The sequence below is a fragment of the Mustela lutreola genome, chromosome 3 (genome assembly GCF_030435805.1).
Source record: "Mustela lutreola isolate mMusLut2 chromosome 3, mMusLut2.pri, whole genome shotgun sequence".
Taxonomy (NCBI): Eukaryota; Metazoa; Chordata; class Mammalia; order Carnivora; family Mustelidae; genus Mustela; species Mustela lutreola.
In genome coordinates, this window is record NC_081292.1 from 173,511,475 (window position 1) to 173,533,640 (window position 22,166).

The 22,166-nt window shown below is 44.1% G+C and overlaps 1 protein-coding gene across 1 annotated transcript in view; it reads left to right on the forward strand.

Moving 5' to 3' along the window:
* The window catches only part of DNER (delta/notch like EGF repeat containing), a 315,989-nt gene that overhangs the window by 144,326 nt on the left and 149,497 nt on the right, over positions 1-22,166 (forward strand). The window contains exons 3-4 of the mRNA XM_059167803.1: positions 154-248; positions 2,495-2,661. Coding sequence (XP_059023786.1) covers positions 154-248; positions 2,495-2,661 — 262 coding nt within the window. The remainder of the gene's footprint in view (positions 1-153; positions 249-2,494; positions 2,662-22,166) is intronic.

Here is a 22,166-nt window from a genome sequence, read left to right on the forward strand (position 1 = left end):
CCGCCATTTTCTTCTGAGTTTGTAAGGTTTCACTTTTCCCCTCTCTGTCTTCACCACAGTGTCATCCAAAGGCGGCTCATGGGATTTTGCTGAGTAGTAGTATCCTGTGTTATAATCAACCTTGATAAGTGTTTCTCCCCTTTTTTCCCCCAGGTGGTCCCAGATATTGCCTGTGGGAATGCCAGTTCTAACAGCTCTGCGGGAGGCCGCCTGGTGTCCTTTGAAGTACCACAGAACACCTCAGTCAAGTAAGAAAACTCCCAAGCTAGAAACCCTTAAGCTGGATACTCTGACCTTAAGCTGGGTTGTTAATTGGTCAGTCTGGTCGGTCTGGTGGGAATCCTGAATGGGGTTCCATGTGTAGACATGGCCTAAATTGCTCTAAACCCAGAAGGACCTCTATTTCAGGGGAGAGGACGGCAGTGGGGGTCCAGCTGGGCCGGGGATGTGGAACTGTGGAACTGGACGCGATGAGTAAGGTGTGAGATCAGAACCCCTGAAGCCTTGGATAAGATCCAGAGCCAGACCCTTCACTTCCCCAATGACTTTTGCTTCCAAAGTTCTTAGGCCTCTTGTGAGTTTAATGGGCCATTGCTTAAGTTCATAGGCATAATTTAAAATCCAAACATTATAATTTTATTTTCAAACACAAGCATCTGAGAAGACAGTGTTTTGTTTGGCTTTGTTTTAAACTTAAGCTCTTTCCAGCGACATACTGCCCACTCTCACCGGTGGGGATGCGGAAGAGGCCAGGGCTGAGCCCCAGCTGTGTCAGGGGGCAGTGAGGGGAAGGGGGTTTGGGGAGTGGGGTTGGAGCCAGCCCCAGAGTGACCCAGTCCCGTCTGACAGCTCCCACTGCTCACCCTTCTCTGTTGCTATTACCTGCCCAACCCCCATCCCCACACAACCGAATGGGAATTTGCTGTCCAGTCCTCAGGGACTTTAGAAGACTGAGGGACACGTGACTCTGATGAGCTAGTGCTCTGTATCTGCTTCCTTTGAACGGGGCTGTGGACCTCTTTCATTCATTCAGAAGCATTTTTGCCCACCTTGCCTTCTATACTATGGAGCTGAAATGCATCCCTCCCGGGCAGCCTAGAAACTCACTCTGCTGGGGCGGGGACTCCGGCGCAGGGAAGAAGGGCCTCGGGGCGGGGGAGGTGTGGCCTCTGAGGCAGCTTCCAGTTCTACCAGCAGGGGGACCCCGGTCCTAGTGTTTCACCGCTCGGAATACTGATGGAACCGGCGCCGTCCAGAGCCGGCTTTCGGGAAATAGGGACCCGCAGCTTCCTTTACGTTTATGAGACCATCTCCTAGAGCTTCTTGTCTGGCTCATATGATCTGGCTTTCATGAGCCTTTCCAAAGAGTTCTGCGCTTCTATCCCATTCGCTGGCTTTCGGGTTTTTTCCCCACTCAAATGTGAAGTTCTTCAAGACCCCCCTGGGCTGCAGGACGGGGCAAACATAGCAGGCCGACCCAGACAGATTGAGATGGGAGTGCCGAGGAGCTCTGGGGGCCTTGAATTCACTTGTAATGATTGCTAGCCCCTGAGACTTTCATTTATTCATGAATTAGCAAGCCCTGATTGGACACCCGCTGCAAGCCAGGAGCTCTGCGCGTGGAGTCTGCTGATCTCCCGCAGGCAGGTGGAGACCCGCTTCTCCTGGAGCGCGGAGGAGGGGAGGGGCGGAAGCTGGGCGCCTGGAAGACCGTCAGGGAAGAGGGTCTCATAGAAGAGGTGACCCGTGGGCTAAGCCTTGCAGAATGGCACACGAACCAGGCTCATAAGGGGGCAAAGGCTGGAAGCTGGGGACAGAGACCGCTTGGGGGTGGGGGGTACCGTAGCTCCATGTGGCCAGAGCTCTGGCCTGCGGGGATGGTGTTGCAAGGGAAGGAGAACTGAGGTCAAGGCTGATTTGCTTTCTAGCATCTCATTCTTTTATTTTACCAGGGAAATAAGAAAAAGCCAAGAGAAGCCCAAAGCATGGGTCGTGACCCACTGTTGCTCATGTGGGCAGCCCTTTGGGGATGCCTGCCACATTTAGAGTAAATTCAAGCAGGACTACATATGGTGTGGCTGCAGAAAGATTTGTCTCTAAAAGAACTCAAGACGCCCTTTTAAAATTTTTTATGAATCTATAATGTATGATTTGTTTCAGGGGTACAGATCTGTGAGTTATCAGTCTTACACAATTCATAGCACTCACCATAGCACATACCCTTCCCCAATGTCCATCCCCCAGCCACCCCACCCCTCCCCGCCCTCCCCTCCAGACCTTTTATTAACGATTATAATTGTTAGGCAAAGGTGATCATCTCTTCCTGATCTTGTGGACTATTTTTAAAACAAGTGGGACACAGACCTTTGTCACCACTTCCTGAGACCTTGGTGGGTGCCCATGTCATTTTATTTTTATTTTTAATGTCGATGGATTGGTTCTAAGACGAATTTTTCTGAAAGGAACTTCTGGTTTACTCCATTCCTGTTTCCAGAATTCGGCAAGATGCCACTGCCTCGCTGATTTTGCTGTGGAAAGTCACGGCCACGGGATTCCAACAGTGCTCCCTCATCGATGGACGGAGTGTGACTCTCCTGCAGGCCCCTGGGGGCCTGGTCCTCTTGGAGGAGATGCTCGCCCTGGGACACAACCACTTCATCGGTGAGTTATGACAGTCCGCCCGAGCAAGTCTGGTTTCACCCAACCTGGACGTGGTGTTTAGAGACGGCAGGGAGGGCATTTTGCTTGGATAATCTGGGTTCTAGATATCAACCCTGTTCCTTCCACTTTAGGTGAGGTTTTGCTTATGATCAAAATTGATTTCTAAGATAATATTTTCCATATGGCTCAGTGTGAACAAAGCACGTGCTCTGAAATCCTGAGACTGTATCCCAGCTCTGGACAAGGCAGCGTGGACCTTTGGCGCTTAAAGCTCGGGCCTGCTTGACTCTAGTCTGCTTTCTCTAGGACCTGTGGGCAGCTTGAGGCCCTGAATGGTGGTCTCTCAGAAAAACCCTGTTCTCACCTGAGTTAGGCCTGACCTAGGACCCTGGGCACAGCACCTCGGAAGACATTTGCTAGAGCTGAGCCTCCGGCTCACAAGTAACTTGGGGATTCCAGCGTGTGTGCGGCGCCTCTTACCCACCCCCTCTGCTCCCTCATGGGTCGCGTTTGACTTTTCACTTTCCCGAATATACGTAAATCTACAGTTGATCCTTTCCTAAACTACCACGTGCTCAATTAGCTGTTTTCAGATTCCTCTGCCCTGGAGTAGAAAGGCCTTCATAAAGGGAGTCTCCCCACCCACTGCCCCCTGCTCCTCCCAAGGGCTGCTCCTGGGCAGTTTCCGGAGGACCTTCCCCTGGTTAGCATTCTGACTACATCCTGTGTTGTTGTCTTCATCTCTCTGGGGTTGGAACTTGTAACTCTGGCCCCCCAGCAGGCCCATATCATCAGCTGCTTTCTTAGAGCTTGTTTCTGGAGCAGCCTCAACTCAGAGACACAAGGTCAAGTTCAGACTCCACCCATCCCAGTCCTGTGCCCCCAAGCAGCCACCTGCATTCTACTGTTAAGACCTTCTTCTGTCTGGTCATATATTCCAACAGTCTCCCCCAGAGTGGGGCAGAGACAGCGTTTGTCTTTCAGGGGTGTGGTGAGGGTTGGGTGTGATAATGGATGTGTGAGTGTACATTACAAATACTTGGGAAGTAAGTATTTGTAACTAATGTCATTAGTAAGTCATTAGAAGTAAGTAATGTCATTAGTGTTACCAGAAGACATCTATTTGAAATGTTAGCTTACATTTGATGTTATGTTTGGTTGTAACAGGACTATAACTTCAGACTTAGGTTGGGGGTAAGGACAGAGATCAATCAAGACAGATTTTCTAGCACTGATATCAAATTTTATACTCTTGAGATACGAGGAATTTTATGAACTCCAATAAAATTTGTGCTCATTTTGCTCATAAAAAATTTTCATGGAGGGGCGCCTGGGTGGCTCAATGGGTTAAGCCGCTGCCTTCGGCTCGGGTCATGATCTCAGGGTCCTGGGATCGAGTCCTGCATTGGGCCCTCTGCTTGGCGGGGAACCTGCTTCCCTCTCTCTCTCTCTGCTTGCTTCTCCATCTACTTGTGATTTCTCTCTGTCAAATAAATAAATAAATAAATCTTTAAAAAAAAATTTTTCATGGAAAAAATTTTATCTTGGGTTGAAATGTATTGCTCCTCAGAGGAAAAATTTTTAAAAATTTATTTTGGTATATTAATAATAGCTAAGGAATTTTTTTCTCAAAAATTATATTCAGGTTATGACGAGGAGACAATGATATTGAGTAGCACCCTTTCTTTCTCTAAACCATTGTTCCATTTGGAAAAGTTGTGATCTGATGTCTTTTTAAATTTCCCAAGTTAAAAATTTTAAGTGTTTTATGTAGCTTTGTATTGGAGCTCACAATCTTTCACTGTTATTTTTTCTCAAGGTAGGGGACAGTCTTGTCACAAGCTCCTTCTGAGGAAGAATGGCTAGCTTCCTCACAATTCAAGATTGGTTACACCTACACACTGATAAGGATTTACTTGACGAAGTCTTTTTATCTCAAAGAAACTAGATTTATCTTCTGTAGCCATCGTGGAAGTCTTATGCTTACTACGTTGACATGTGTTTAATGCTCCTTTTGTTAATTTTTTTTATTTTTTAAAGGCAGCTTCTTAAAATGATTCCTTTTTACGATACTGGGCTCTCTAGACATGAATACAGTTTAGCTCAGTACCAAATGATTATTCTGCAGAGTATAACAGCATTCAGTTGACAGATGAACAAAGGGAGGCCAGCGCGGGTGGGAGGAAACTTCCACGCCAAAGGGACAGTGAAGTTCCAGAGTTACGGTGCTGTATTTTGGTCACTTCCGCTCCTTTCTAGAAAGAAAGGAATTGGGGGAATTGACTGTCCCTCTCTGCCCTTCCTTCTTGATGGGTTCCATACAGAACTGAAGGACCACAGGTATTTTAATACTTCTACCCAACAGAGCAGAGGAGTCCCTTCTGTGTCTTTGGGAGATGAACTTGGTCACTGTCACCTGCTTTTAACAATTATTCTTTTAAAAAGTTTATTGCCAAGAGCCTATGAGTGTTCTGCGAGTTCCAGATGATGATGATGTCCTTGTATTTGAGCTATTTCAGAGACACTCCGCTAGATGTTTAAAAACAGCTTCCCCTTGCTACCATTGCCTTATGAATATTTATACTCTTTCATGGAAAGAAAGAAATGATAAAATATTTCATGAAGTGTGTAGCTCTTCCTTCTGTGCCTCAGCGTGTTAACCCCTTTCCCCCATGTTGTCATCTAGTTGCCACACTCCTGCCTTCTCTTTCATCATCCCCTCAGCTTTTCTTAAATGTGCTTCTTTCAACTACGTTATTTATGCACTGTTTGAGGTCAGTGACTAAACTGACCTTCGTGTGGTGTTGTCTGCTCTGTGGCCAGCAGCTAAGGAGCCTGGGAGCCCCCTGAGTGATTGATCTGCCCAATGGTTCATGTCCCCCGATAGGAAGGATTTCTGTGCAAGCAGTTGCCTGTCTTATGTGAGGTATTTTTGTTTCTTTTTTTACTTGGAGTTGCTTGGACACATTGCTCTGACAGACACTCTCAGGGATGAGGGCCAAGGCAGCCGTCTGCTGTGTGGCCTCTGTGTGAAAACACGTCCTCAGAGTGAAAGCCCCATTGAACTCCTTCTCTAGGCTTTTCTTTCTCTGGTCACCTGCCCCTCGGCATACCTCCCAGTACTTCTCCTTGGTGAACTCTGTCCACCCACTGCCTGTTCCCTCCCCACCTGGGCCATCCCCTTCCCCACCTTCTCGAAACCTCAGCACCCCCCACATCGGTTCCTCTCCAAGACCTCATTTGAACTCTCCTGATTTGGAGGCTTTAGGAGAAAAGGGGCCAGCCCCAGATTTTGGTCTACCTGGATTCTCAAATCCTCTTAAGCTCTCATAAATTCTTCCAGACACACAGACAACCCTGTAATATTCTCATGCTTCTTTTGATCAGAAAACCCAGGCGGGGCAAGTCTGCTTTACCCATACTTTTGTTCACCTGCCTGCTCAGAGCAACCCCGTTTTTTCCTTCATACTTCTCTCTTTTATAATCCATCTCTCTCGTCACCTCCGTCTGGTTCTTTGTTTCTTTCCTCGTCTTTGAGACTATTTTTGTTTCAATGCAGCGCATTCTCTTCTCCGTTCTTCCCTGACGGTGGTCCAGCTGCTGCTCATACTTGTCTTTCTGCCTTCCTTCCTCTTCTCCTGCCTCTAAACCACGATTTCCCCCTATCACCTTTGACTGCCTTTGTATCATCCTTTCTTACAATTTTTAGTACATTTTTAACATCTAATTTATCTCCTAAAAATAAGTGCATTTTTATGTTTAATCTACACACAGTGGTATTTCATTTGTGACCTACTTAAAAAGCTGCTCTTAGGGCTTGAAGATCTGCTTTAACTTCACAAAGAAGTGAGTGGTGTGTAGCATTAGCTCATAGCAATGTCCTTGTAGGAGCTGGGCTGGCTTCGTCAGGACTGTAGATACTAAATTAGCTACAGAACCCTAGAAATAATGACTTCAGGTCTTTTTAACAGATGTTTTAACTAGATTAGAAATTTTCCCATTCTGTCTATGACCCTTCCTTGCCTCCTGGGACCTGCAGAGCACTTTGAGTTCCCTTGATTCTATGTTTTCAGCTTAAAAAGATTTTTGTCTTGCAAAATGATTTCTCAAGCAGTGCATTCTCTTTATTTTCTTCTCTTGACAAATAAGGAGGAATAACGCGGTACATTGGCAGGTGCATTGAAGGCTGAAAACTTTCTTTTCCTTTGGTAAGATGGCACTGGTGCGATGGCCCTGCCCAGCCTCAGGGTTCAGATCAGATTTCCCTGGTAGATTTATCCTCCCTGGCATCATGTTAATTTCCTTGGAGATACAGTCTTTTGTAGTCCAACAGTTTATACTGACTTAAAAAAAATTACAGAGTTTTTAATACACAACCAACTGATGCTTTATTCCTAGACAGAAGTTCCTTATCTGGCTTAGTTGGACCATGATTTTAGGGTGGCCATGGGGTTCAAATGTCACTTTTCGAGAATCCCATGCATCTCCTGCACTACAGAGTTTTATGTGTTTGTGCAGCCTTCTTCGGATAGAGCCCAGAATTCATTGGCTTCTCAAAGATATCCAAGTCCCCCAATTTTAGAACCTTCACTTTAAGCTATGCATGTGATCCCATGAGAATACATTTGCTTTTCAACATTCTCTGCTCATTGAGTGTGGTTTCTTTTGGCAAATGTACTGGCTTCCCCTGTCCCCGTATCGAGAAACTTAACCTACTTTTATTTACCTGCAGTTGCAGGCAGCCGGGCTGTGGGAAGTACTCAGTTCTGCATCAGGTTAAGAAACTACACATTTTTGCCTCACATCTCCCAGGCACTGTGCCAGCCTGGAAATGTACAGATGACTTAGGTGTGGACTCTAAGTGAGTAAATGGGGCAACAAAGACAGAGACAAGGGGCGCCTGGGTGGCTCAGTGGATTAGGCTGCTGCCTTTGGCTCAGGTCATGCTCAGGGTCCTGGGATCGAGTCCCACATCGGACTCTCTGCTTGGCGGGGAGCCTGCTTCCCTTCCTCTCTCTCTCTGCCTGCCTCTCTGTCTACTTGTGATCTCTCTCTGTCAAATAAATAAATAAAAATCTTAAAAAAAAAAAAAAAAGACAGAGACAAGTGCTGTAGACAAGGGAGGTGCCAAGGGGCCCGGGATTCAGAGGAAGGAGTGCCTAAATGCCAGGGAGAGATATAACAGGCAAAGCGGTCTCCTTGGATGAACAGAGAGTGGTGTGTGGCATTTTGATGGCATGGGAGTCTGTCATTAAGGTAATTTAGTGATAGTGCTAGAAATTGATTAATGGCCATCACAGCTAGAGATGGGATTTAATTTCAGCATGTGTGTGATGGAATCACCTACGTACTCCATCCGTTCCTCCAGCTGCCTCTGGCCTTGGATGTGAGCAAATTCCTATAAAGTGCTCCAGGTATGAGTTTTATTTCCTGGGTTCTGTTTCTCTTCAACAAGCTTCTCGTCTTTGCCATGAATTTCCAGGTGGTCCTTTGGAATCCTTCAATAAAGCTCTCTTTTCTTGATCCTGAACACTCTCCCTCTCTCTCTGGGTAAACTCTTCCTGTGAGCCTTGACCTTTAAAATGTAAACTTTGAAAAAAAAAAAAAAAAGTAAGCTTTGGAAGCAAGTCTGTAGGAGCTGGGATGTTTCATCCTGTAAGTCTGATGAAGAGAATGTTTTGGGGGAGTGTGTCCCAACAAGGCAAGAGACACCATGAGGACCATACCAGTTAGGGAAAGGGTGTTGGGCAGTATTCAAATGGGAAAAATTCCAAAGGAAAAGACGGACAGGAGATTTCTTAACATCATAGTTGGCTGGAGAGCTTTCCGAAGTCATGCATTGTAGTCAATATTTTAGGTTTTTTTTGCATGGGTTTGTTTTAGTCATTTAGACATCAGATGTCCTAGAGAGACATCTTACTTAATCTCAGCCATTTCTTGATGGATTCTTTTGTTTCTTGGGAGTTGAAAATAGCCAGGAGATACATAGGTCAGACACTGCCCCTCTCCTGCTGCTGGGCTTCTTCATGTTGTTAGTGGCTAGTTTCCAGCTCTGCGTGACCAGCCCTTGGCCATAAGGACCACGTTGCTCCAGCATCTGGAAGACACAGGGTGACAGGGAAGGGGTGTGAAGAGAAAAGGCCAGGGCTAGACCAGGACTTGTCAGAAGGAAGGATTCCCAGGTGGAGTAAAAGATGCTTGGCATAGATTTTCCTCTTACTTGTCAGAAAGGCCATTGGGAGATGCAGAACCAAATTGGTAATTCGCCTCTTACAACTGTGAAGATTTTACGGCCTGCTTATCTCTCTTCCACACGCTCTTTAGTTGTATTTTTCCTGGCTCTGATGTCCATTTTAATTAGTATCTCAATATTTAATGGCATGCATTCTCTGTGAGCTCCTCAGATCTTATAGAATAAGTTAGACTATAATGAAAGAAGATAGTCATTGGGGCATTTAAAATTTCAGTATATTCTTTTACTGTACCTTGATAACACCTTCGTGATGGTGATGTGTTTTAAGACCACTAGAATAAGGAAGGGTATTTGCGTCCTAGCTCTGATCCAGTAAAGTAGGGTTGATTCTCAGAAATGCTGTAATTCATCGTTCACATATATAGGTTGCTATCAGACTAGTTTCTAAAATTACCCTGTGTTCTTGCAGAATCAGACCTTGCTTACATGCATGAAGCCCTCAGGCTTCCTTTCTTTAGACTCCGGAGAGTCTGGAGGTCATTCTCAAACAAGCAATTTTTTTAAAAAAAGATTATATTTATTTATTTGACAGAGAGAGAAAGCGCAAACGCACGAGTAGTGGGAGGGGCAGAGGCAGAAGGAGAAGCAGCCTCCCTGTACAGGGCTCAGTCCCAGGGCCTTGGGATCATGAGCTGAGCTGAAGGCAGACACATAGCTGACTGAGCCACCCAGGCGCCCCAACTAGCAGTATTTTATTAGTTCCTGTTTGCGAAGGTGGACCCAATCCAATACACCCCTGGCCATCTAAATCTGGGCTTCTGAGGTCTGTGGCCCTTTGACTGTCCAGTGAGCTGGAACCTTCCACCCTAAGCCCACAGGCACTGAGCCTCCTCTAGCTTCTTGAGTGAGATCTGATTTCTTACAAGCCTAAGGTCCCACTGTCCCAAGTAATCCCTTCGCCACTGTCACCACTGCTGTCTGACTGACTGCTCTTCCCTGATAGGTCTCGTCTCTGTGGTCTGGACCCTATCTGTCTTTTTAATATTCCCAGAAGTTCTTCCCAGTTCTTATCGACTGATGCCGGCCCTCAGTGGGGCTGTTTTTTCCCCTGCCTCTGAATCCTGTGGTCTAAGTTGCTGGTCGGCCTTTTCGGATGTTCATCTCACCGAGCCCTGCACATTCCTGTTTGTTCTGGTCTCTAAGTCGTCTTGTCTCTGGTATCGTTTTCCCCCAGCTCTGTTTCCTTCTGCTACTTTTAACTCATGACATTTTTGCTTTATCAGCTAAGTCTCACTTTTCCATCTGATAATCCTATTGTCAGCCAGCATCACACAATGTAGCATCTGACTGAATGTTCTCTCTCCTCTTTTTTTTTTTTTTTTTTTTTGTATGTTGATTTTATATCTCTAATTAGACTGTGAATTTCTAGAGAGAAGGAACCATACCATAGCTCCTTGGACCATGATGGCCATATGGTACCCACCTGAGGGATTGCATTTTGTTCATAAGTAACTGTTATTCTGCTCAGTGAATGCCATGTGAAGAAAACTTCTAGCTGTGAATGTCAGTCTTAAGAATTCTTTGTAGATTTTTGCAACCCACCTTGATGACATTTAAACTTTCCCCCCTTTATTACATTAAAAGTATATGAAATTCAAATACAAAAAAGAAAAAGGAAAGAAAGAAAGATGGAAAAACTTTCCATCATTCTTTTGGGAATGCTACATTTTATATTTTGTCCTCTAAGATGTCTTGCTCTGGCGGCCTGGAGTAACAGAGTCAAAGAAAATTCAAAAGGGATACCAGCTATAAAATAATTAACATCTTCTTTTGCTGAGACCTTTAGATTTAACAAAGAAAATGCAAATGTCTCACCTTTTCACGGTCACCTTAAAACCACAGTTGAATATGGTCTTTTGAATTCCCTGCAATACAGAGAAGAAACTTGGAAAAGTTTAAATCAAGAGCAATAGTTGGAACGAATATAAAATACAAGGATAGGTAAAAGACTGCCCTGCATAGCAAAATTGGGATAAAGTTCTTAAAATTCCTATTTTTCTAGTCAGGAGATTCCTATTAAATTAAATTTTACTTAAATTGAAACCACATTTCTATATTATTAGCAATCATGATTATTCTTTTTGCTCTTTTTATTACTGGTAATGAATATTAGAATTTTTTGTTAGCTGGCTTTGCACTTCAATGCCTTGCTCTTGTTTTCCTAAAATTGTCATGATCCGCATCGTTTGTATATTGGTACCTATTGATTGTGGTGATAAATTAAGCATTGTTAACAAGAACACATTCCATTGTGGACATGTGTGATTGCTAGAGGTGACTATCTAAGGTTCCCTGAGCCAACACGGAGCATTGGTTGCCCCAGCTGTGGTGGCATTGGGGCAGGTGAGTGAAGACCGAGATGTTTCTCTTACCCTGCAGGACAGGCTGGAGTCAGGCAGCTTGCTGGTCCACCCACAGAGCTGGCTGTTCCACGTCGGAGTCTTTTGCAAGCTCCTCAGGTCATTCTTTCACACACCATAACTTGTGCAAATTCTAGGAACTAATCAGGAAGTAAAGGATAGCCATAGGATAGAGTAGAACCAGTCAGGGTCCATGCCTCTTAGCATGACTGTAAGTCAGAAAGCTGGTTCTGTAGATTTCGAACACCAGTTTCAGAATTTAGGAGAACAAAGAGACTGCGGGGTAAATCTCTTGTGTGGGTCTGAGGCATCAGGTGGAGGGACTGGCTTGGTTTCGAGAAGCAAACTCAAGGTATATCTGCATAACCATAAATTCTCCCCTTCTCCCTCCTCGCTCTGCCCCATTACCTCTTTCTCTCCCTCAGCCTTTTGTTTAAAAAAATAGAAGTAGGTCATTTTACTTATGGATTACTTTGACAAAATTAAGTAATAAGGAAAATTATTTTTATATTTTAAACAACTTATTAACTCTGAAAAGAAATACATTATTCCTTAACTGATACTAGTTTTAACCCGAATCTAATCCATAGACTTTGATTGAATCGTGTTTTTATCTTTTAACTTAGAGACACACCTTCTCAGAGCCTTACCAGTTCCCTGTGACATCTTTTCTTAACTTTATGTCTGAGAAAATTTCAACTAAGAAAGTAATGTCATGAATTTCCGTGTTTATAGCCAAATTTCTTCCCCTCCATTATGTACGTCTTTTTCTCCACTGCAGTGGGGGAGAGGGGGGGAGGGAAGGAGGGAAAGAGAGAAAGAAAGAGATTGAGTCTCAGGGCTCAATCTGGGACTACAGTTTTCTCTCACCCAAACGTGAGTTTCCAATTTACTCTCTTTTGAAAATTAAAAAAGCTCTATGACAATAGATAGTATAAATATAAAAAATATTCATACTCTTTTGGAAAGAGGAACACATCGTATACTGTTTATTTTTTTGCCTTTTTCACTTACCACATCACTATCATTCTTCTGTGTTAATAGCTATAAATCTGTCGTATCCTTCTTAATGGTTCTATAGTGTTCCATAGAATCCGTGTACTGTAATTTATTTAACCAATATGCTATGGTTAAACAGTTAGCTCCTTCATTTCTTCTGCCTTTACAAGACCAGTGCTCTAACCCCTGAGCTATGGAGCCTCTTCTGCCTTTAAAGACAGAATTTCAAACACTATTATAACCTCATCTCTGTATCCTTTCCGATGATTTTTTTGGGTTAAGTTTCCAGATCAAGAATTTGCTGGATCAAACAGTTTGTATATTTTAATAACAACTTTGATGCAAATTATCAAATTGCTCTTCACTTTCTTCCAATTTTCACTTAGGATAGCTAGGTCACCTTTGGAATAGTGTCTTGTTGTCCTTGCGTCAGCTTGTGGCTAATTGCCATTAACTGGATCCAACTTCGTGTTTAGATACACCTCTTAGCAACTTCCTTAGTGATCTGGGATGCTTAGCCATCTTCACAAAGGAGGAAAATGGTCATTAACAGTTTCCAGAGAAAGAACAGTACAAATCTCTCTCTCTCTCTCTTTTTCCCTTGGAAAATATTTTATTTATTTATTGACACATAAAGAGAAAGAGAGAGCGCGCACAAAAAGGTGGAGGAGCACAGGGAGAGGGAGAAGTAGGCCCCCCACTGAGACGAGTCCAACATGGGGCTCAATCCTAGGGCCCTGAGATCATGACCTGAGCCGAAGGCAGACGCTTAACCGACTGAGCCACCCAGGCACCCACAGACGGTACAAATCTCTTTACGCAGAAGATGTTTAAAGTACTTGCTCATCAGAGTCTTAGTAAATGGGAGAGTTTCATTGTATTATTGCTTTTGTACATCTGAGTCCATGTAAAATGGTGGATGGGGTGATGGGGAATGGTGAGCAGTTGCTGCGGTCATGATCTCTACCTCGTGGTCAGTTTCTAGTGACATTTCTCCTGCTGGATGTTTTACAAAGAACTTTTGTATTCCAGAAGGCTGCAAGCCCTGAGTCCATTGCCATCTCCTCTCAGATTCTTTTGCTTTCCCATTTCCGTTTGCTGAAGGGAGATATTTAAGTCCCATTTACCGTAGACTTTTTATGAAGTCAGAATTATTCTCTGAGAATGGGGCAAAGGATTTTCCAGAAAAGACAAATATTTTAAAAACCCATCAGGGATGCTTTAGAAGTAATCATTTGACTTTGACCCATGATCATAATAGTTGAATTGTTTTTCGCAGAGCTCTTGGGTCTAAAGCTGAGAGTAGCAAGTAAATGGACCAAAATAGGTCACATCAGCAGGAGAAAATTGTCTAGTTTTTGGTGAAGAATATAAATAATTAGGATTGCATTTCAAAAAGACTCTCTTGCTTTCTCATCTCTAATGCTCTCTCTGACATTTGGGTTTTGAATGCCATGATATTTTCGGTATTCACATACATCCCCTAACAAGCAGGACGCTCATGGTTGTCCTCTTTTAATGCCATAATTGTGAGTTTGACCTACAAAAGTTATATTTGCTCGGTAGAAAAATGGAAAATATCTTTAAATAAATACACTGACAAATACTGTTTGGCTACATCAGTAATAATAGATGCCAGCCTCTGGAACATTATCGTGTTAAAAAACAGGATCAGGATCCTCGTCTTGTCCATCCATATCCCTGTTTACCATCAACCAACGTTTATTAATAAATTACCACTTTAAAAAAATATTTTTATTTATTTATTTGACAGACAGAGATCACAAGTAAGCATAGAGGTAGGCAGAGAGAGAGGGGAGAAAGTAGGCTCCCTGCTGAGCAGAGAGCCTGATGCAGGACTTGATCCTAGGACCCTGCGATCATGATCTGAGCCAAAGGGAGAGGCTTAACCCACTGAGCCACACAGGCACCCAGATAAATTATTGCTTTTAAGGCACTGTGCCATCACTGGGGTTACAAAGAAATCTAACATCCCAGTTCCTAGATTTGAGAGATTTTAGCCTCTAGGCAGGCAGGACATACTCATTATGTAACCCAGATAACTCTCATTGTCCCATGGCTTAGCCTTGTGGATAAAGTCACATCGGACAAACCCAGTCCAGTAGCCAATAACGTATTGAAACAACGGAATCTTTATTTATTTAAATAACAGAATCTTTACTCATCTTTTTGGGAGAACACGAATAGCAGTGGGGAGAATTCATTCCTATCATGCAGCAAAAATATTACCAATCTTCTCTCCTCCTCACTGCTCTCTTAATAGTCTCCATGTGTTTGGCACTTGCTTTGTGGAATTATCTTCCCCCACTCTCAATGTCTACTGGCCCAAATCTCAGCCTAACAGCCACCTGGGCTTTGAGGCTTTTCCCATCTTTTTGTTCTTGCTCTCCTGGCCCTTTGTTCTGTAGATCAGTATAGTCTCTTGGGTTTGTTTGCTTTTAGTTCTTCTGTCTTGAACATTCCTGGGGTTCTCCACTACAAAGAACTTGCCTGGGAACTGACCCAGCAAGCGAGAGTCCTTCCCCCTTAGAAGCTGAAGTCAGAAGAGTGTAAATATTCGTATGGTAAGCAATTGTTACTCTTATTAGCTAGTAATACTTTCGAGATGATAAAGAACACGTAAAGAGGTAAATGAGAAGATAAAAAGAATGTATAGTAAATATCAGATGAATTGTGTCATTTAAGGGCTACGTGAACTCAGAAGGGAAGGATAATCACCAAGCAGAAAGCTCAGGCTTTAGATTCGCATATTTTGAGCTTGGCCTTGAACTGAGGAGTAGGTGAAAGGGGGAAAGGTGTTCAGGGTAGGAGGACTGGTGTGAATGATGATGTGGGAGGGAGACCAGTTTGGCAGGAGCAATGGATTTCAAGAAGAGAGCCATGGAAGATTTGGAAGAGGACAGGAAGTGGGAGCCAGACTAGAAAGGAAGGAGGAGCACAGGCAGGGAGGGGCAGGGGTGCTGGCACCATATGGTGAGCGCCGTGGAGTAGATTTTGGTGGTGATCAGGAAGGGTCAAAGTCAAGCAGGGGTGGCAGCAGAAAGCAGGACCCTGGATACCAGGGACACTGGGAGGATCGATTCTCTAGACGTGATTGTGTGTCAGGGAAACAAGGAGACAGATAGGCAAAGTCGGAAGTGATAGATATTGGAGTTTCAAGCTGGGAGGTATTTCTGTTGGGAAGAAAGGCCTTTCTTTGAAAAGAGCAGCTGCAGCTTCACCATGTCTGTGGCCTTGAGCAGGCCCTTGGAAACGGAGGACCCCAGCTCAGGAGGGAGGCTGTGGCTATAGGTGGAGAGCTAGGACTCCTTGGCTTGGAGCTTAGAAGTGAAGCTTCTGGGAATGAAGGAAGCTCCCCAGTGAGAAGGAGTAGGCGGGTGGGGGAGTTTGGGGGGATGACGATGTTTACGCTGGGTTGGCATCTGGGAGAGAAGGCGAGGCAGCAGGCAGGGTGCGGAGACTAGGAGACTAGGAAGATGGTGGTGGCAGGGCATGAGAAGGAAAAGTGAATCAGAGAGGTTAGGTTCAAGGTTGGAGATCTTAGAGGCAGGGCCAATCTGAGGGTGGCCTTCCCAGCTCTGGCCAGACATTTCCTCCTGCCAGTCAGTCATACCCCAAACCTCGGCATCACTCTTGAACTTTTATCTTTCCTGCCCTGCATCCATTGACCATGAAGTCCTTTCTCTCCAACTTCAGCGTATCTAGGATCTGACTGCATCTCTCCACGGCCCTGCTCTACACCTGGCCCCCAGCCTTTCTCCTGGGTTATTGCCAGAATCTCCTGACCAGCTGCCCTCCTCTTACCCCTGCCCTCAAAGCTGGGCCGTAATGACATCCCAGGTCTGCTCCCAGTCCCCAGGGTCTCCTGTTTGACTCTGCCAAGTCTTAGAAGCCAAGACGGAAAGTCCCACGAGGCCCCATAGGTCTGTCCCTTCATTCTCGGACCCCTCGCTCTCCTGCTCTTCCCTCTTGCTCCCACCACTTCCACCATTTCTCCATCTCCAGGTGTCCTCCCTGCTCTGGTCCCTTGCACTGGCCACCCGCCCCTGCAGGCTCACTCCCTGACGTGCTCCGTGGCCTTGCTTACTTGCACCTGTCCTGGCCACCCCCTCATACAGCGGCAGCTGCCTTTCTTCCCTTTCTCCTCTGTGCCCCAGTACCCCACACCTCCTTGCTCTGCTCTCCTCTTCCCGCACACGATGTATCCCTTTCTAACGCACAGTATGTATGAATGCAAGCACTGGGAGAGCAGGAGACGAACTCTGGCTTGTTTCGTCTTGTATCACAACCACTTGACGTGGTGCCTGGGGGATGCAGGCATCCAGTAAACACTGATTGACTGAATACATTAAATACATTGTGAATTCTCTGTAAGTAACCGGAGGGGGGTTATTTCATAGGCATGGAAACCCAACCCAAACTTACACAAAACCACCAAAAAACCAGCCAGCTGAAGAAGGTCAGGGAGTCTCCTGCCGCTGAGCATCCGGTGCGAATCTGGATTCCCAGATCCAGGGGTACAGGAAATTTGACCGGACCCATTTCTCTCTAGACAACCACAGCCTTCTGAAATGTTTGGTTTAGGCTTTCTCTAGGTTTTGTGGATCTGATTCTATTTTATGGACTGTGTTGTGGAGACCCATAGGTGCACATGTCTCCACCTACCCATCCGTCGTATGTAGATACACGCACTGGTGCACATGCGTGTGTATGCATGTGCACACACATGGATGGCCACTCGTGTACGTACATAGACCGAGATGCACATCCATTGTAGACTTGCTCCTACAGAGACAGACGTGGATATGCACACATATGATTTCAAGGACGTGACAGGTGGATGAATATTAAAGGGTAGATGGCTTGGAGGGGGTATGTGTGAGAAGGTAAGGAGGCATGAAACTGGACAATTAGTTTAGAAAGAAACAATCCTTAGAGTTGGAAATAATGTGAGTATTTATGGGAAGGATATAAACATAGCTAGTATTCATGAATAAAACAACTGGCAAAATCATGAACTAATTTTCTACTAACGGGATCATTGTCTTTTTCCCTTATTAAAAAAATGTTTATTATTTCAGTTAATAGGCAATGTGATCTTAGTTTCAGGTGCACATCTGGTGATTCAACAATTCTGTATTTTATGCAATGTTCACCATGATAAGTGTATTTTCTGTCACTAAACAACGTTATTTCAGTATTATTGATTCTATTTCAGTGTTACTGATTCTCCTCCCCTATGCTGTACTTTTCATCTCTGTGACATATTTATTTTACACCTGGGATGGTTGGATTGTAGGGAGCATTTCCTTTAGAATGTTAAGGTGTGCTTGGCTCCTACTAACACGCCTGAGCCTAAAGCTTGCATTATGCAGGAGGAAGCCAGTTCTCCTTCTGTGAGGGTAGGTGACCCTTTTATCAAGGTGGGGGTCTACTGTTTGGCATTAGATATGGAAGCTAGAGGGGATGAGTGAAATAAGGGAAAGACATTAAGAGGTACATACTTGCAGTTATAAAATAAGCAACTCAGAGGGATGTAAAGCCCAGAACAGGGAATATAGTCAATGGGATTGTAATAGCATTGTATGGTGACAGATGGGGACTATGCTTACTGAGAGCACTGAGTAATGTATAAAAGTATTGAATCACTTTGTTGCACACCTGATGCTAACATATTTTATGTCAACTGTACTTCAATTAAGAAAAATATGTTGTAGGGGCACCTGGGTGGCTCAGTAGGGTTAAGGCATCTGACTCTTGGTTTTTGCTCAGGTCCTGATCTCAGGGTCTTGAGATCGACCCTCAGGTCGCCTCCCAGCTAAGTGGGGAGTCTCCTTGAAGAGTCTCTTCCTCTGCCCTTCCCCCACTCTCTTGCTCTTTCTCTCTCTCAAATAAAGAAGTAAAATCTATTTCTTGAGAGAGACAGTGAGAGAGTGTGCGTGCACAGGCAGGGGGAGGGGCATAGGGAGAGAGAATCTCAAGCAGACTCCCCTCTGAGCAGGGAGCCCAACATGGGGCTCGATCCCAGGACCCTGAGGTCCTGACCTGGGCCACCCAGATACCCCTAAATAAATATATCTTAAAGAAAAACATATTCTATATCTTGACCTTGGTGATAATTACAAGAGTTTTTGCATTTGTGAAAACTCGCTGTATCTTATTGCATGTAAGTTATCCCTCAAAAAAGTTAATTTAAAAAAATAAATGGAAGCTAGTAAAGACCAGGACCTACTTGATGTGTCAGATCTAACTTACTCTTCGTTTCTTTGTTTTGGGGTCTTTGTCTCATACGTTGTGATTCCTGTTAGATTTTCTAGTACTGAAGGGCATCTGTTCAATCAAAGTCAGATTAGGATTTGGGGGCAGTCAACTTTGTAAGGAAGATGGCTTGGATTTTTAATTTGCTACATTGAGTATCCCAGAAAGAATTGATGATCAGATAGCATTCCCAGGACTTTTGTAAAGACTGAAGCATAAATAAAATCTGCTCCAGACAGATAAAGGAAACCCTTTGCATCCCATTAAGCTGCTAGGGCACAGAATTAACTTGATTTTGAGAGAGAGCTGATTGGGAACAGGGACCGTGTGTAATTCATTCTTGCTTGGTAAGCCCTGGAGTAGGACTGGTGATGATCTTTGTGGTCTGGAGCAGGGCAGAGTTTATAATGAGGCTTGCCACCTAAGTTGGTTTGGGCTCTGGGTTCAGGGAAGCTCCTGGATGAGGTTGAAACCACTTTGGTTCATGGTCAGAGCTGGTAGTGATTACTCCGTCCGGCAAAGCTGTTAGTTAAAGGTGGAGGTCAGAGGAATTTCTTGCTGTCACTACCAGCATTCTTTTCCGGGTTCCTTATTTCTCTTAGCTACTTTGTCTCTCTCATATCCTCATATTTTTTTTAAAGATTTTATTTATTTATTTGGCAGAGATCACAAGTAGGCAGAGAGGCAGGCAGAGAGACAGATGTATCATAAGCAGGCAGAGAGGCAGGCAGAGAGACAGATATATCACAAGTAGGCAGAGAGGCAGGCATAGAGACAGGGGAAGCAAGCTCCCTGATGAGCAAAAAGCCTGATGCGGTGCTTAATCCCAGGACCCTGAGATCATGACCTGAGCCAAAGGCAGAGGCTTAACCCACTGAGCCACCCAGGCGCCACTTATATCCTCATATTTGTTGGTGCCACATTCAAGCCCCTCACTTGTCTTCCCTCCTTCCTTTCCTCCCTCTCTTCTTTCCTCCCCAAAATATTTATTGGGAACCTGCTGAGTTGGGCACCTGCTGAGTTGGGTGCCTGCTTGGCTCTGGCAATAGAACTGCGAATAAAATAAAAATCCCTGCCCTCACAAATTGGATGTTTTAGTGAGGCAACAGGTAATGAATGATTCCACAAATAAAAAGAAAATTACAAGTGTGATAAGCACACTGCAGTAAGTCACTGTGCTGTGATCCTAGTTGATAATAAAAATCTGACATGACCCTGGGGGTCATGGGGATCACTATCTTGAAGAAAGATAGTTAGGTTAAAAGATTAACTAGGCAATGGGGAAACCCTTCCCGGCAAAAGGCTGTATGTGCAAAGGCCCTGTGGCTGGAGACAATGCATAATATCAGAGGAATGGCATCGGGGCCTCAAGGCTGGAGTTCAGAGAACAAGGGCGAGAGAGGTAGAGATGTGGTGGAGAGGTAGGCTGGATCACACTCACCAGGCTGTGGAGGCCCCATTAAGAGCCGCGCAAGAAGGAACTATTATAGGGAAGGAAATGGTAAACACATTCACCCTGCAGATGGTCACTATTGAAATACATGCAGTTTAACTTGCAGAAAAAAAGTCATCCTTAAGACAGCATACCCGGTAGCTGGACCTTGGGTGTTTTTCACCACATCCCTAGATACTCTGATTTACTGGGTCGGGCTGTAGCCAACATAACCATTTGTTAAATAAACCCTGTAGGTGATTCTGATTGTAGGTGTTTGTGAGCTGGGCAGGAGAGGGGCTGAGTGGTAGAGAACTTTTTGGAGCTCCACAAAGTAGAGCAGGTAGGCAAGGCTGCCTCTGAGAATCTTGGGGACTGAGGTCGAGGTGTGACTGTTCCTGTGGTGACAAGACTAAGAGGAACTAGAAATAACCCAACCAGACAGGCTGAATCTGAGTCAACCTCTCCATCCCTCCCAGTTGTTTTTCTTTCAAATCATGGCATACTATCGGGGTTTCACTGCAATACATTGGCTAATTTTATTTTTAGTACAATAATACATGCACTGGAAGATAAAGATGTCATGCGTAATTCAAGAAGGAAGCGCATCTCAAATGTGAACTCTTGCCAAACACTTGTAAATTCAGGTAACTTCTTTCATATGACCTTGAAGGTACCAGACCGTCTTCTTGGTGGCCACTTAAATGTGGGATTTTGAATCAAAGGAGAGCAAAGGAATGCACTAGAACAAAGGTGGTTGAAAGTTCGTGAGCACAATGCTTGCCACAGCCCGGAAGGCAAACATGTCAATCAACAGCTTTTTATGTTAGCTCATCTGAAGGCCTGGTTCCCTGACTCCCTAGCATTTATAAAGTCATCTGCAGCCCAATTAGCTGTGCATTTATAATCTCCCATTACCCTCACATCAACACAGAGAAGTGATGAATTATTTTGGCATTCATAGTAATGCCATTAATCAGAATGCATTCATTGCGTATTAATGACTAGATGTGGTGGGTAATTGTATATGAGTTCCATAGTAATTTAGCAATTGATTTACCAGTATTTGATGAGTTGAAACTGTACTAATGGAAGATTAAGTGATACAATTCTAACTGATTATGAAAAGGCGATTGAATAGACATTGAAAAAGATTAAATAAGTGAAGAATTTCAATTGTATATTCTGTGTGAGCCAACAAAATTTCAAAGGAAAGCGCAAATTAATTTTCATGTTCTACCAATGGGTGTTCAGGAACTGGCATTAAAAAATGTGTCCAATTAGGACATGGTTTTCATATGCAATGAGTTTTCTTTTTCCTCCTAAATGGAGATTACTTAATGCCAGAAATAGGCACATGGAGAGATTTGACAGGCCCAGCTGTAAATTTTGCTTCAAAAAAGACTCTAATTTGACTATTTTCATGCCATTTTATACCATTAAATGTTTCTCATATTAATTTCTGGTTATACTTTAAAAAAAAGGTCTTTTAATCCTATGAAGTGTAGGCTTACCTCATTTATGCACATATTTTTCTTTTACAACTTTAAATGTAGCCTAGAGCCTAGCTTTTTAAAGCAGAACCTAGGCATGTATTATTCAAAAGGGTAGATAATGAAAGTCACATTATTATAAATGTGTTGTACTTTTGTTTGGGCATTGTTTTTAAATTCTAACAATACTTTTGAAAAGTAGGAAATAATTTTAAAAAATTCCATTTAAAAGGTTTGACATCATAGAAACTGAGTTAGGGGATTCTCTAAATGACCTACATGCTTGCATCCCAGCACTGCTGGTTTCTTAGGAACCATACTTTCCCAGAGTATTTCCTCAGAAATACTGTGTATTTATACAAGTGTACGTTCCATTGAGGATCCCACTTTAAGTAGATGTTAGTTGTTGATGTTGCTGTGGATTATAGTGATGATGGTGGTGCTAGTGGTGGCGGTGGTGAGGGGGATGTCGTAATGATGGGAGTGATGATGATGGGAGTGGTGGTGAAGAGGATGATGAGGAGGTGACGATGAGGGAGTGGTGATGAGATGATGAGGATGACGGTGGGAGTGATGATGGACGTGATGGTTGCTATGGACTGAATATGTACCCTTCAAATTCATATATTGAAACCCTACTCCCCAATGTAATGATTTTTGGATGTGGAGCCTTTGGCAGATGTTTAGGG